The sequence below is a fragment of the Monodelphis domestica genome, chromosome 7 (genome assembly GCF_027887165.1).
Source record: "Monodelphis domestica isolate mMonDom1 chromosome 7, mMonDom1.pri, whole genome shotgun sequence".
In the NCBI taxonomy this organism is placed as follows: domain Eukaryota; kingdom Metazoa; phylum Chordata; class Mammalia; order Didelphimorphia; family Didelphidae; genus Monodelphis; species Monodelphis domestica.
In genome coordinates this window covers 147020314-147035960 of record NC_077233.1, presented here as the reverse complement: position 1 = coordinate 147035960, position 15647 = coordinate 147020314, and the positions used below count along the sequence as shown (strand labels likewise).

Sequence of the window (15647 nt, the reverse complement as noted above, 5' to 3'; positions counted from 1 at the left end):
TCCTACCCCAAAACAATTTCCTGATCAGCTCATCTTGTTCCATTTATTGACTTTATCCTTGGCTCTACCAACCCTAAAGATAGAGGCTAGGGTGGGAGACACTCCTGTTCCAAAAGGCTGAAGTCCTCATACAAGAAGACTGGTGATTAGAATTGCATCTTCATGTCAGGAATGGAGAGGTTTCCAAGTCTTAAAGGTCCAACAGTCAAAGAGCACCATCCTTAGGCAAAAAGTGCAGGAGTTTAGACCTGGGCAGTTCAGTCCACAGGTGAGGCTTAAAGTTTGCTTGGGCATTTAAAAACCCTCTGGATCCATCTTATGCAGAGTAGAAAAGCCTGAATTCTTGGACCAGAGAACTAGTCTTTTGCCGTAGTTTGGGAGTGGTTTTTATAGTCTTTGTGTGAGCTGAATTTTCTTCTGCAGGGACCACTCTAGCTCAATCCTTGTGCAAAGAGGCCTTGTGCAAGAAGCAGACATCTTGATGTTTGGTATCCTTAAATCCATGGTTGTGGGGGGAGGGTGGAGAAAGGGGGCAGTTTTAAGGGGATAGGGGAAGAGAAGAATCTCAGAGGTGTAGTTTGTACAAAGTTAAATATAATGGGCTAGCATGCCAGGGAAGGAGACTTTAGTTAGTTGTGCAAATTTCTCAGGGGTGCTGCTTAAGGCTACCCAAATACTGGAGAAGCTTAGGGTCTCCCTCAATTCTCCCTATCCAATTTAGCAAAGAGAAAAGGACTTCAGATAATAGGCAAGGTTACTATTGGCTTGGAGGAGAGGTGGCTTAACTTCTAGAGTTGGAAACCTAGATGAAATTTCAGTTTCAGAATTGTAAAACTTAAATAACTTGACCCTCATTTTACAGATGAGGGACCCAAGGCCTTAAGACTTGTCTAAGGTACAGAAAAATGGGGTGGTTAAAGACTATAACCCATTGTTTTCTGATGCTGTCAGTCATTCACTCACATCATACCACCTCTCTCAGAGTAAGCCCTTGCCAGAGAAATAGTGTTGGAAAATGACAAAGAGAACTTATTCTGGAGTAGATGAAAAAAAAAAAAAGGAATTCTATAGAGCTGGTCAGCCCTCTACAGTCCTGAGAAAGGAAAAGAGTACAAATTTAGGGAACTCAATTGAAGCCTTTGGTACTCTAGAGCTCATGCTTAGGCAACATGAGAAAGCTCTATAGACTTGAAAAGGAAGACCTAGGGAAAAACAAGGCTATAGATTTTGAGAGGCCTTGAAGGAAAAAAGGAACCTTCTATAGCTTCAAGGAGTAGGGGCAATTTTTTGCAGATTAAAAAAATAGCTCAGTCCTTAGGACACGCATGGCGGGCAGCCCAGAGCAGATCAGGTACAACACCAGCATGCAGTTGTAAAATGGAGCCAACACTGAGCAGATGCATAATTTGATGGGAATTACCCCAGTAGTCAAAGCGACCAGGCCCCCAGCGTTCAGGCAGCCGAGCCACATTCACTAGCCCCCCCAGCAACGCTAATGCATCCATTCGAAGATAGCAGGGCAGAGATCCTGGGGCTCCTGCTCCCAGCCCCATCCCTCGAGCCCCAAACACCAGTAGTCGTGCTCCTGCCTGCCAGCCAAAGGCCCGAAGCCGGGCACTAGTTGAGGGGGCAGTGAGGGCCCGCCAGCCTGCCAACCCAGATAAGAGAGTATAGCCCACCAGGGCTGCTGGGCGCAGCCAAGGTCTACACGCCAGGGTACAATGGATGATGGGCAGGGCCCCTAGAAGGAGAAACAGAACACAAGTGAGAAGTTTTCCATCTTGAGCCCTTCCCAAGCCCCACAAAAGAAATCTGGTAAGGCTAATGCATCCATTTATAGGTAGCTATTTCTTCCCTCCCGTCTCCCTTTTGTCTACTGCCTTAATTCATCAAAAGGAGGGATGAGGTCAACCCCAACCCAGCACCCACATTACCCCTTTTCCCTGCTCACCGAGGGTGTTGACGAGGCAGACCCCACACATGTCCAGGGCAAGGAGACGGGCGTAGACAGGGCTACCCCCACGGTGGCACATGAAGAGGTGGTAGAGCACAGAGCCTGCAGGGGGCGCCAGGCAGGCCACACAGTGGGTTCCCCCCAGCCAGCCGCCCCCTCCCAGCTGTCCCCAGGGCATGGTCAGGGGCAGCAGCACCAGGAAACCCAGGAGGGCCAAGCCTGTTGGGGTGGGAGGGAAGGGGAAGGTAGAGAGATGTAGGGACAGTATCAGCCAGATTGTTGTGTTATCCAGCTCTTCCCATAATTTCTTCCCAAGTAGAGTCTGGGGAAATAAAAAATGGGGGGCCTTTCCATTGATTTTCATAAAAGACTAAGGAAACTAAGCTAAGGATGGAAGGAGAGACCTAGTTCTGTTTCTAGTCCCCCTGTGGCTTCCTCTTTTTTTTTTAAACCCTTACCTTCCATCTTAAAATCAATATTCTGTATTGGTTCCAAGGCAGAAGAGCAGTAAGGGCTAGGTAATGGGGGTTGAATGACTTGCCCAGGGTCTCACAGCTAGAAAGTGTCAAGCCATATTTGAACCCAGGACCTCCCATCTCTAGGTCTGACTCTCAATCCACTGAGCCACTCAGCTGGCCCCTTCTCTCCCTTTTCTAATTACTCAGCTCCATAAAAATGTTCTGCTACTGAAATACATGCAACCTGGATATGGTTCAATTAGGCTTTGACTTTGTCCCTCCCAATTTCCAATACACCCCCCACCCACCCACACACATACCCTGGTATTTCATAGTTAAGAAAAAAGACAGAAATGGATCAACTGTGGTATATAGTGGAAACCTGAATTTGAATTTTCGCAAAGCTAGTTCCTTGCTGTGTGACCTTAAGCAACAGAACTCAAATTTCATTGACATTTTTAGGTTTCAAAGTGGTTTCCTCACAACTCTGTGTACTATCTCCATTTTACAGATGGAAATTGGCTAAATTGGGAGTAGAGTGTAAATGACTTGCCCAAGGTTAGGGAGCCTCAACTGATATAAGCACACTACCCAAGCCTCAGTTTCCCCACTTGAAAAATGTGGAAATGATCAATCCTGAAAGACATCTCCTACATCAGTTAAGTGGCATATGAAATATAAAGTCCCATATTAATATGAGCTCTTAATATTATTTCTGCACCGTATCTAACTGGCACTTGGCCTGACCTCCAGGAGCCTGAGAAGCAAGAGGCCTGGGGCAGCATTCTTGGTCTAAGAGTCCATAGGAACTCAGACCAGGGTTACCTCAAGGGAACTCTTTTTTTCTCTCCCTGGAACAGCTCAAGGACAAGCCTAGTGAGCTCAGCAGCTGTGTCAGCAGAGCTCAGCCCTAAGCAAGGTGGAGGGGCCAGAAGAGGGCAACTAGGCAGTAATAGGCAGCTTGGACCACCAGGAGGAGCTGTGAGACAGAGAAACATCTCCAGGCAGGCAACTGGCTCTGGGGTTAGGAAGGGACACGGGGAGTATTTAACGGAGAAAGGACGGCCAGTTAGAGCTCCCATCGACTCCTTCCCTTACCCCCTACTTCGCCACACTCCCCACCGCCAAATCTTCAGAAAAGAAGTGACTCTAGAATGAACAGTAACTGGGTAAAACTGGCTGTTATGCCTCCTGGGCTGGCTTGTGGGACCCCCCACACACAAGGGATTATGGGATTGATAAAGAACCAGGCTAATTCCCCCCAGGCTCAAGTTAGATTAGCCTGGGATCACCACCCCACTCAGATATAGCTCCACCCCTGCCAAGGACGCAGGGAGCTCATGCCCCCCCCCCAACACTTGAAGTCCTTTGGGGGGGGCAGAAACTGGCCGAGCCTGGGGTCACAAACAATGGGAGCTTTGTCACACCAGTCCACTGTGCCAAAGTGAATGTCTTCCAGAATCTGGTGTCCCGCCCCTCTTCCCTTTCTCCCTCCGTATCAATCTCCATCCCCAGATCCCGGCATGTCTTCCTAATGGCATTTCCCTAAAAGACCCGACTTCCTTTCCCTATCCTCTATTCCCTACCCCATCCTAATCCTCTCCCTGCTTTCTGAATTCCCTGCCCAAGGATAATCCCGATTTATAACTCGGGAGCAGCCGAATGGAGGGACAACTGCAGTTGGGCTAACGGGATTAACCCTTCATCTCCCGGTCTTTCCTTCCCACCGGCTTTTACCAGCTGGGGACAAGATGGCAGGAAGCCTAAGCTCTGAGAGGCCCCTGGCTTTTCCATACTCTCCCTGGGCTCCACTTGTCCCCTTGGTCCCTCCTTCTGCAGGCAAACCAGGGGATGGCAGTAGGTTCAAAGAATGAAGGGGCCCGCGCAGGACAGAACTGGTGGCGGGCTGTGACCGCTTGACGCGCTGCAGGGGCGATGGGGACAATAGGCGAAGTCGAGTGATGCGTGCCAAGAGAAGGGGCTTCTTCAGCGTTGGAAACGGGAGAAAACCGCCGCGCGGGGATGGGGGAGGCGGTAATACGCGAGTTGGGCTCAGGACGTGGGGAAGGAAAGTGTCAGGAAAACGGAATGCAGGTAATGAAGAGCAGGCTGGGATAAGGACGCTGAGTGGGGGTAGTGCACCCCGCAAGGAGGGACAGAGCAGGGGAGCCGGGTGGGCGGGTGGGGCCTGCCCCACCCGGGGGACGCGCTCACCGTGGGTGTAGATGTTGCCTAACTCGTTATGCAGGTAGAAGAGGCTGCGCAGGCAGCCCGAGCCGCTGCTGGCCGGCCGGTAGCCCGTCAGGACGAACTTGTTGAATTGCAGGTGTGGGGGCGAGCTGGCCCAGTCCAGGAGGCGCGGGCCCGATAGGAACGTCATGGCCCAGTCTGACCCGGTCCGGGCGCCGGGGTTAGTACGGAGGCTCGTACGGAGGCGGGGCAGGGGGGCGCGCTCTCAGTGGCACCCGGCCCCCCCACCCAGCAGCTCGCCCCCCCTCCCCCAGCCCCTCGGTCTGCGCACGCGTCCCGCCCCCAGGCCTGGGGTCTCGGACTCTTGCCCACTCCCTTCTTGTGCTGCGCACGCGCGGCTTCCCTCTCGCGAAGAGTCCGGGGGGCGTCTCCGCCGCAGCGGCGACGAGCACGAAGCTGAGGAAAGAGAGGATACCGAAGGCTAGGGTGCAATGAACTGGAGCGCGGCAAAGGGTCCTGGAATATGGAAGGGCCCTCTTGAGTCTCCTTTGACCCTTCTGCCAGGCTGCCAGTCCCCGCGGTCGTCTGTGCCACTACCGCTGCAGCGGGTGAGGAAAGGAAGCGAGGCCCCGCCCTCATTTTTCTCACCCCCTCAATCCCTCCGCGGTTTCGCGCGCTGGGCTCTCGACGTCACCACCCTCATGGCCAATCAGTGTTCTTACCCTCTCCGGTTGTCGAAGCCGGGAGGGGGGCCTGCCTGACTCCCTACCGTCTGCCCGGGAACTGCTGCTCCCTGCAAAATCTCGGTGGCGGCTCTGGGTGTCCTTATTAGCATAATTTAGGCACGCCAGTCCATGAGGGTGGGTTTGCTTTCCCAAACACGTGCTTAGTCAAAACTCTTGGTTTATTAACGTAATCCACATGCTCCTTTGAGAGGGGTTTGGACCCCGGGTCCCCTCCACCTCTCTTACCCCACCCTCACCTAACCTACCGTGGGCCCAGTCTGGACTTTGAACTTGTAGTTTCTCTTTTTTACCATCTCTAGGCGGGGCCCAGGGTGCAGCTGTCCCCACTAGGAACAGTGCAGGTGCTCAAGACCTTGGTCCTGATTGGTTACTGGGCTTGCCGCCTTCTGCAAAGACACCCAGGACACCCCTCACTTCCAGTACCGGACAGCCAGGCTGGGGACCCCTAGCAGAGAACACCCTTTCCGGTTGTTTGGCCCCTCTTTCTGCACAAGTTCTCCCTCATCCCCTTGTGCCTTGGGGTAGGGCTGAGGGTGAGAAAGGGCAAAAAGAGGAAGCTAGGACTTTCAGCTACCGGAGGGTTAGGGGAGGAAGAAAAAGAGGAAGAAGACCTTGTTCCCCGGCTTCCAAGCTCATCCTGATAGGGGAGGTGGGGCCACACCCATATCCCAGCAGAAGCCAAACTATCCTGGGCTCAGGGGCACATGTGGGTCTCTACCCATTTTTGCTATACTGGTGACTCGGGGTTCGTGCCCAACATGCCCTGCCATGTGGCAGACTGCCCCTGGACCACCGTCACAGAGCCGGCTCCCGTCCTGGTGGTAGCCCTCTCCTAGACTCCCTCTCTTTTCAATCCTGCCCCGCTCCTGGGGTGCAGGCTGAAATAGCTGAAGGATAGTTACTGCTCCGGCGGTTGGGCGGCTCCACATGCTGCTGCCTCCACCCTGCTTCCCTGACCGAACTTGCCCCGGTTTAAGAATTCTCTAATATACTTCTGAGCAAAGCCTGTCAACAGTGTTCTCAAGGGTCCTGAAGGAGATGGGGGGACTTGAAAAACGGGCAGGGTAGAACATACGGAGAGGAGGTGGGAAAACTCCCTAGGCAGAAGAGGGGATGGCAGGAGTAAGCAGTTCAAGTCTACCGTCGGGCCCTGGTTAAGGCTCTCTATTGGGTGCTGTGTGAGAGGCAGAGATGAGTCAGACTTGTTTGTGGAGAAGAATTTATTGATATGGGTTCAGTTATTTAATTCAGAGTAGGTCTTCATAATGGAAAAAAACTCATGCCCCCCCCCCCAAACTGAGATATTAAGGATGCTCTCAGACTTTGGTTAAACTAAATGTAGGTGTAGGAAGCACAAGGATGAGTATCCTCCTTATACAGAGAAGGTTCACAGGAGGAAATGATTAGCCCAAGATTATACAAACGCATTAGTATTATTAGCCCTGAGTGTAAAAATTAACTGTGGGAATGGATAGAGCCAAGCTTGGGTAGCAGTGTGACCCTGGGCAAGTCACTTCACCTTTCTGTATTTCAGTTTCCTCCTCCAAAAAATTAGGGGAATTGGATTCTGTGATCTCCAAAGTCTCTTCTAGTTTTAAATCTAAGATCCTATGAAGTTTCTCCTCCTAGATCCCATCACATTTGTCAGGTTCCTGGGACCTCAGGGACTGGAATGAACTGATTTTCAGCCCTGGTCAGTTCTTTGGGTTAATGCTCCCTCTGTTTAAATCACTTTTGGCTCTCCTGCCCTCCTGACTTCCTGCACCAGCAGAGACTCTTGATTTCATTTTATTTTATTTCAGCAGCATTAAATGCCTACTTAATAACAAAACACAGAGCTTACTTTGACACACTAAATGCCGGAGTCCTTCTGCCCTCCTAGCTCCAGCATCATTTAATTTCTGGTCCTCCTTTCTTATCCCTTCCTTCTTTGACTCCTCCCTTTCCACCCCTTATCCTGATCTCCCTTCAAAAGCTCTCACACAATAGTTCTGTACTCTGAATCAATTACCCTTTTTGGAAAGGAGGGCCAGCAAGCTTCATCATCAGTCCTCTGGCATCATGGTCACTGTGTTGACCAGAGTTCTTACGTTAGTTTTTTTTTTAACCCTTATCTTCCATTTTAGAATCAAATATTGTGTATTGATTCTCAGGCAGAAGAGTAGTAAGGGCTAAGTAATGAGAGATAAGTGACTTGCCCAGGATACATAGCTAGGAAGTATCTGAGGCCATATTTGACCCAAGATCTCCTGTCTCTGGGCCTGGTTCTCAATCTACTGAGCCACCCAGCTGCCTTGAGTTCTTAAATTTTTCAAAGTTGTTTTTTGTTACAATGTTATTGCATAAATTGTTCTCCTGTTTTACTTCTCTGTGTATTAGTTCACTGAATTCTTCCCAGATTTCTCTGAAATCATCCTTTTTCATTATTTCTTGCAACACAATTGTATTCATCACACAGGCATACATGTATTTACACATACCATAATTTATTCAGCCATTTTCCAAGAGGAGGGCAACCTTTTAGTTGCCAGTTCTTTGCTACCATAAAAAGAGCTGCTATATTTTTATTCATATAGGATTTTTTCCTTCTTTTATTGCTCTCCTTGGGGTATAAGCCTAATAGTGATATTACTGGATAAAAGAATATAGAAATTTAGTAACAGTGAGGCCATAATTCCAAATCATTTTCCAGAATTATTGGCACAATCAAAGATCTACCAAAAATGCTATCGTGTGGCTATTTTCTCTCAGCCATCTAACGTTTGTCATTTTTATTTTTTTGTCAACTTTGTCAATCTGATGGGTATGAGAGTTGTTTTAATTTATTACTATTCCTTTATTATAATTTTACCTCATATGTAAATGTATAATTATAATATTTATTAATATATCTGATTATTTGTGTATATCATCCTTTCCAGCCACACTAGACTACTAACTATTCCTCAGATTTGATGTGATGCTTTTTATCTCCATCCATTGCTTTTCCTGGGATGTTCTCATCTTGACCTTTTATAATCTTTATCTTCCTTCAAGGTTAAATTCAGGTGCTACTTCCTTAGGGAAGCCTTTCCAAACCCTTGAGGGGAAAGCTTTCTCTTAATTCAAAATGTCAACAAAGTATTTATTTAGCACTTACCACATATAAGGTAGGCAGCTAGGTGGTTTGGGGGATAGAGTGCCAGGCCTGGAGTTAGGAGGACTTGAGTTCAAGTCCAACCCTACCTGTGGGATCCTGGCCAAGTCATTTAACTCTCTTGGCCTCAGTTTCCTCATCTATCAAATGAGCTGGAAAAAGAAGTGATAAACCACTCTGTTATCTTTGCCAAGAAAACTGCATATGGAGTCATAAAAAGTTGGACACAACTACAACAACTGAACAAAACACATAGAAGGCACTATTCTAGGCACCAAGAAGACAAAGACAAATCCCAAGAGTTTACATTTTACTAAAGCCATTCCCCAATTGACAAATGGTCAAGGGACATGAATAGGCACTTTTCAGATGAAGAAATCAAAATGATCAATAATCACATGACAAAGTATTCTAAATCCCTCCTAATTAGAGAAATGCAAATCAAAACAACTCTGAGAGTACCACCTCACACCTAGCAGATTGGCCAAATATGACAGTAAAGGAAAATAATAAATGTTGGAGGGGATGCAGCAAAATTGGGACACTAATTCATTGCTGGTGGAGTTGTGAACTGATCCAACCATTCTGGAGGGCAATTTGGAACTACGCCCAAAGGTCGATAAAAGACTGTCTGCCCTTTGATCCAGTCATGGCACTGCTGGGTTTATACCCCAAAGAGATAATAAGGAAAAAGACTTGTACAAGAATATTCATAGCTATGCTCTTTGTGGTGGCCAAAAATTGGAAAATGAGGGGATGCCCTTCGATTGGGGAATGGCTGAACAAATTGTGGTATAGGTTGGTGATGGAATACTATTGTGCTGAAAGGAATAATGAACTGGACAAATTCCATGTGAACTGGAATGACCTCCAGGAAGTAATGCAGAGTGAATGAGCAGAACCAGGAGAACACTGTACACAGAAAGTGAAACATTATGGAACTATCCAATATAACAGACTTTACTACTAGTAGCAATGCAATAATCCAGGACATTCCTGAGGGATTTATGAGAAAGATGCTATCCACATCAAGAGAAAGAACTGTAGGAGTAGAAATGCAAAAGAAAAACATATGACTTATCACTTATCACATGTATATATGGGTATGTGATTTGGGATTTGGGCTTTAAAAAATTGCTCTATAGCAAAAATGAATAATATGGAAATAGGTATCAAATGATAATACTTTTACAACCCAGTGGAATTGCTTGTCAGCTTGGGGGGGGGAATGAATCATGTAACCATGGAAAAATATTTTTAATTGAAAAATTTTATTAATTAATTTAGAATATTTTTCCATGGTTACATGATTCATGTTCTTCCCTCCCCACCCCACCCCTGTAGCTTATGTGCAATTCCACTGGGTTTTACTTGTGTCATTCATCAAGACCTATTTCCATATTATTGATAATTGCACTGGGGTGATCGTTTAAAGCCTATATCCCCAATCATGTACCCATTGATCCATGTAATCAAGAAGTTGTTTTTCTTCTGTGTTTCTGTTCCCACAGTTCTTTCTCTGGATGTGGAGAATGTTCTTTCTCATAAGTCCCTCAGAATTGTCCTGGGTCATTGCATTGCTGCTAGTAGAGAAGTCCACTACATTCTATTGTACCACAGTATATCAGTCTCTGTGTATAATGTTCTTGTTCTGCTCCTTTCACTCTGCATCAATTCCTGGAAGTCATTCCAGTTCACATGGAATTCCTTCAGTTCATTATTCCTTTGAGCAGAAAAATAATTTTAAAATAAACAAAAAAAATTTTAAAGAGTTTACATTCTACCAGGAGGGCAGGATATATATCATGTTTGCATTTAAATAAATACAGACTAATTTGGGGAAAGAGAGAACACGAATAACTGGAAGGCTTTATTTAGGAAGGGACACCTGAACTGGGCCCTGTCCGGAAAGACAATGTGGTATAATAGAAAGGTCTTGGACTTGAAGTCAGGCTGGGTTCATGTTTTGTCTCAAGGCTCACTAGCTCTCTGACCCTGGGAAAGCTGTTTAACCTTTCAAAGTTGTTTCTTTGAACTATTAAAGGATCTTTGCAATTTGTTCGAAGCAACTTAGCCCTCTTTCCTCTTCCTGTTTAATTTTGGGACCAAGACATTGTCTATGTGTGTCTCTAAGATAATATATACTAAAAATATATGTCATCCATTCAATTGTATGTCAGAACCTGGATAATGGTCATTCTCATCCACTTGGTTGTTCCTGTGTAAATTATTAGGTCATACTCTTTTAAAGGATTATAGATTTATTCCAGGAGAGCCTTCAGTGTTATCAGGCTTGTTGCAATCAACCGTCTTCAGTATATAGAAACATCTGGGAATAAACCATTTGGATTTCTTTCTTGACAGTGGTGTACCCTATCTATCTATCTGTCTATCTGTCTGTCTATCTATCTATCTATCTATCTATCTATCTATCTATCTATCCATCTGCTTGTCTGCCTATCTGTCTGTCTGTCTAAAACCTGGACTCCCTAATTTGGAAGATTAGGTTCCTAGTCTCACATTCTTTGGCTCATTAAATTCCTAACTCCTATGACAATTGACTCATGGCTCAGATCTAGGGCTTCCCAAAAGAAAGGAGATTAAAAGAGATACTCAATGTAGAATTAAAAAAAAAATCAATCCTTGCCTTCCATATTAGAATAGATAGTATTAGTTAGTATTAGGCAAAAGAATGATAAGGACTAGGCAATGGGGTTTAAATGACTTGTTCATGGCACACAGCTAGAAAGTGTCCGAGGGCAGATTTGAACATAGGACCTCCCCTCTCTAGAGCCACCTTGCTGCTCCAACAGGGTGTAATATTGACCAAATATGGACAGGGACTTTATTTCTACTAAACATGGACAAATCACATTTTGTATTAATAGAATTAAAAGAGGTCAGCAATTCAACTTGTAATTATGTTTAGTATAAGTAGGAAGTCAGTATTTAAGCCTCATCATTTTATAGTCCCTAATCTTCTTCATCTTCCCTATAACTTTCATTCTCAACAGCACTCAATTCTTTCCTAAACCTGAACTGGTAGAATCTTCTCCCTCTTTTCTGTCAACTTGCTGGTAAATCAATGCAATTCTACACTGTCCTCCACTTTATAACACCTTGCCACCTTGTCTTGTTGATCATACCCAACCAAGTACCAACCCTGGGTCATGCCCAACGTCTGCCTCATTTGGTCCTATTCAGCTACTGAACAAGGTTGAAGATCATATCACTGATTGAGTACCCTACAAATGTATGTAATATCATCTCACCTGGGACCTCATTGTAAAAAAGCAAACATTCTATTCTTTCCTAAGTGATTCCCTCTCCCACTTACCATAGTGGCTGTTCCAATCCTTCTTATCTTGCTTCAAGCCTCCCATGATACTCCCTCCCTTTCCCCTCTAACACTGAAGACCTCAATTTTTCACATCGAAAACTGAGGCCATTTGCTCAAGCTCCTTCCTTCTTTTCCCTCCTCACATCATTCAGATATTTCCCCACTCTCTCTTCCCTCATTATGGTCATAGATAAAGAAGTGACTTTTTACCAGTCAACTTCTTTACATACACCTTTATCCCATACCCTCCCTTTTCCCCCAGTTTATTGTCCTTACTATCATCACCACATTCTCTTTTATCTTCAGTTTCTATCTACTGGTTTCTTCATTGTTTGCTAAAATGCCAATACCATCCTCATTCTTTTTAAAAATCTCCCTTGCTTTGACTGTTCCCGATAGCTATTGTCTTATAGCTCTCCTCCTCTTTGTGGCTACACTTTAAAAAAAATTGTTCGTTACATTAAAACTTCCAGGTATCTCTCCTCTCATTCCCTGCACTAGGACATCATTTGACAAAAAACACAACATATATATATGTATATATATATATGTATATATATATATATGTATACAACTATGTCTTGCTTTCTGTTTATTAATTCTTTCTCTGGAGGTAGACATACACAAAATTTTTCCACTTCCTTTCCTCTCACTCTCTTTTAAATCCTCTATTGTCTGGCTTCTAACTCCATTGTCCAACTGAAATTGCCCTCTTTTCTAGATCTAGTTTTTAGATCTAATGGCCTTTTCTCAATCCTAAACCTTCTGGACTTCTCTGCAACATTTGATATTGTTGGTCACTTCCTTCTTGAACCCCTTCTCATTTGTTTTTTGTGACACATTTTTCTCTTTGTTTTCCTTCTTTCAGACTATCCTTTCTCAATATTCTTTTCTGGTTCTCCATCCATGCTTTGCCCATTAATGGTGGGTAAACCCCCAAACTCTTTCCTGACCCCTCTTCTGTCTATACTCTAGAATCTATAGTATCTCACTTGTTGGTGACCTCAACAGCTCCAATGGCTTCAATTATCATCTCTTATGCATATAATTTCCAGAACTATATCCAGTTCTGGTTTCTATCCTGAGTTCTAGTTCTCATCACCAGTTGCCTTTTGGACATCCAGAATTGGATGTCCCATAGGTTTTTTTGGTCTCATAGGGTTTTGAAATCCACTATGTGCATCCTCATCTTTTCCACCAAGCCCTCATCTACTCTAAAATTCCTTATGAAGGGAACTATCATCCTCCCATTCACCCAGAGCCTAAAATCCTCATCGACACATTAATTAACTGGATACCTAATCCTGGCACACCTTGTCTCTTCTCCCTTTGCTACATCTCTCTTCTATGTCCTCCTCTCCATTCAAACATTCATAATTCTACTTTGGGCCCTCATCACCTCTCAGCTAGTCAACTGCATTAGCCTTCTGACTGGTAATTCCTGTCAGAAGTCCTTTCCCTATTCATATCTATCTTTGATTCAGATGGCAATGTGAGTTTTCTAATGTGTAGATCAGACTACATCAGCCTTTACTTAGAATTCCATGGACATGATCCTTCCATCTCCAGTCTTTGTGCCTTTGCATTAGATGTCTCCTGTGCCTGGAATTCTTTCCTTCCTCATCACTACCTCTTCGTTTCCCTGGCTTCCTTCAAGATTCAGCTCAACTTCTCCTTTCCCAGATCCCTCAGTGCTAAAGCACCATCTCAGAGTGTTTTCCATTTATTCTGTATATATTTTATTATCTATCCAATTGTTTACTTGGTTAGCCATTAGGATGTAAGTTCCTCGAGTTCAGAGATTGTCTTTTTGCTTTTCTTTGATTCCTTAGGCTTAGCATAGTCTAAGCACATATTAATTGCTTAAACAACTTGACTTCACTCATTGGAATAAAAAACAGTTTTAAAATCTGGCTGATTATTTTACATTTCACCTGGGCTTAGTACTGCCTGATCACTTATAGCACTTGCTGGTAACATGGGCCAGGCTTGGGCCAATCTTCTTATCCTCTCTAATAATAATTCCTCTGCCATCAGTTACTGTTGTTACTCAGGTATGTGTCCTCTGCTCACTTTCATCTCCAGCCTCTGATGGGTCCTTCAAGACTTCTAAATTCACAAGATGTTTCAGACATTTCCCTCTAGGATTACAGTTCTTACCCTGGGGTCCAAGAACTTGTGGGGGGGGGGCAGTGTTAGTTTGTTTTTGGAGCCTGAATCCTTTATCTTGCCCAGGCTGGAAGTTCAATGGTTACTTAACCCAATACATTTTTCCAGCCTGGGTTGGTTTACATTAGCAGATTGGAGGCCCCCCCGCTCCTGAAGGCTCTCCATTTTGGTGCCAGACTTAGTCTAGACACATCATAGGCTTTTAGCTTCAGCTCAGAATTCCCAAATTCAATCTGCTAGTCTCAGCCTCCTCCAGAAGTAGAGATTAGAGGTCTGAGGCCCCACACCTGGTTCTATGAACTTGTTTTTATTTTTTAATTAATTAGCTAATTAATTAATTAATTTCTTTTAAACTCTTACCTTCTGTCTTTGGTTCCAAGGCAGAAGAATGGTAGGGGCTAGGCAATGGATAGTAAGTGACTTGCCCAGGGTCACACAGTTAGGAAGTGTTTAAGGTCAAATTTGAACCCAGGACCTCCCATCTCTAGGCCTGGCTCTCAATCCACTGAGCCACCCAGCTGCCCCCTTGAACTTGCTTTTAAAAAAGATTTTGGTAACTAGATTTCAATATAATTGTTCTTCTTTGTAATCCTACATATTTTGGTTTTTGCATTTAAAAATATTCTGAGAAGAGAGCCCCTATGCATTACTATGCTGACTAATGTGAGTGTGAAACCCCCTTCTCCTTTTATGATTATAATAGTATTAGCTTTTGTAATTTTTTAAAATAACACAATCATTAGTTTTTTGAGTTAATAGTCAAACAATATGGCTTGCTTCATATGAATTATCTAAGAAAAATACAGTTTTGGGTGGTATCAAATCTTGTTTACATCTTGACCTTAAGCCTATAACCCAAGAGTTTCCACTTAGCTCACCATACCCTTTTTTTGGTATAATAAGATAGTTAGACAGGCACCCAACTGCTGACTCCTAGTATTTCATAATAATTTTCATCAGAAAAACAACTAGCCCTGAATCCCTTATTGCAGAGGCCTTGGAAAGGTCATCTATAATAATAAACATAAATAACCACCCATAGTGATTTTTAAAATAATTTCTAGTTTAATCAGCACTTGCATCACTACTGTAGTGATTGTATTTTCTGTCACTGTGCCATCAGATCTTTTTGGCATAAAAAAGACTATCTCCTAAGGCTTGGGGTCTCTGGTTCTGATCTTGACCAGGGTCCGACTTTATTGGCAGTTTGACTTCCTCTCAATAAACCTATTTAGCTTGGAGTTTCTGTATTGGTGTGATAAATTTTCGCCACACTAAGGGGTTCAAAACATAAAAAAGACCTGCTCTAGGATACTCATTAAAGTCAAGAAAGAATAAACAGAAAAAGCATAGATAAACAGGCTGTTGGGGTGGGGGACACAACACACCGCTCAGGCTCTATCATGTTACATTAAAATGCCAAGTCTTACAGGTCACCGCGTGGGCAGAAGCAACCTCAAAGCTCCCACTCTTTGGATGCTTAAACCAGGCCAAGCATATCTGCCTACACACACAGAGTTATTGTTATTATAAGGATTCTGAGAGGCAGAGATGCAAAAATGGTGAAATTCCAAGCTTGGTGGATGCTGGCTTATGCACACAGGTCAAAGATGGAATGTTGAAGCTGGGACCATAGTCTACCTGGTCTGAAATG

General features: G+C 44.5%; 1 protein-coding gene across 1 annotated transcript; it reads right to left on the bottom strand.

Moving 5' to 3' along the window:
• Positions 1–24: 24 nt before the first annotated feature.
• PAQR4 (progestin and adipoQ receptor family member 4) lies at positions 25–5304 on the bottom strand. The gene is made up of 3 exons (XM_001371295.4): positions 4627–5304; positions 1952–2173; positions 25–1741 (listed from the first exon to the last, which is right to left on the bottom strand). The coding sequence occupies exons 1-3, from the start codon at positions 4790–4792 to the stop codon at positions 1308–1310; spliced, it is 822 nt and encodes a 273-aa protein (XP_001371332.1). The 5' UTR covers positions 4793–5304; the 3' UTR covers positions 25–1307.
• Between the last annotated feature and the right edge of the window lie 10343 nt (positions 5305–15647).

What these genes read in the sequence shown, in the direction of transcription:
- PAQR4 (XM_001371295.4), bottom strand. Translation starts at nt 4,792, where the DNA reads ATGACGTTCCTATCGGGCCCGCGCCTCCTGGACTGGGCCAGCTCGCCC. An exon ending in AGGCAACATCTACACCCACG is followed by an intron (nt 2,174 to 4,626) that starts GTGAGCGCGTCC and finishes CCACCCCAACAG; the next exon opens with GCTTGGCCCTCCTGGGTTTC. An exon ending in CTGCCTCGTCAACACCCTCG is followed by an intron (nt 1,742 to 1,951) that starts GTGAGCAGGGAA and finishes TTCTCCTTCTAG; the next exon opens with GGGCCCTGCCCATCATCCAT.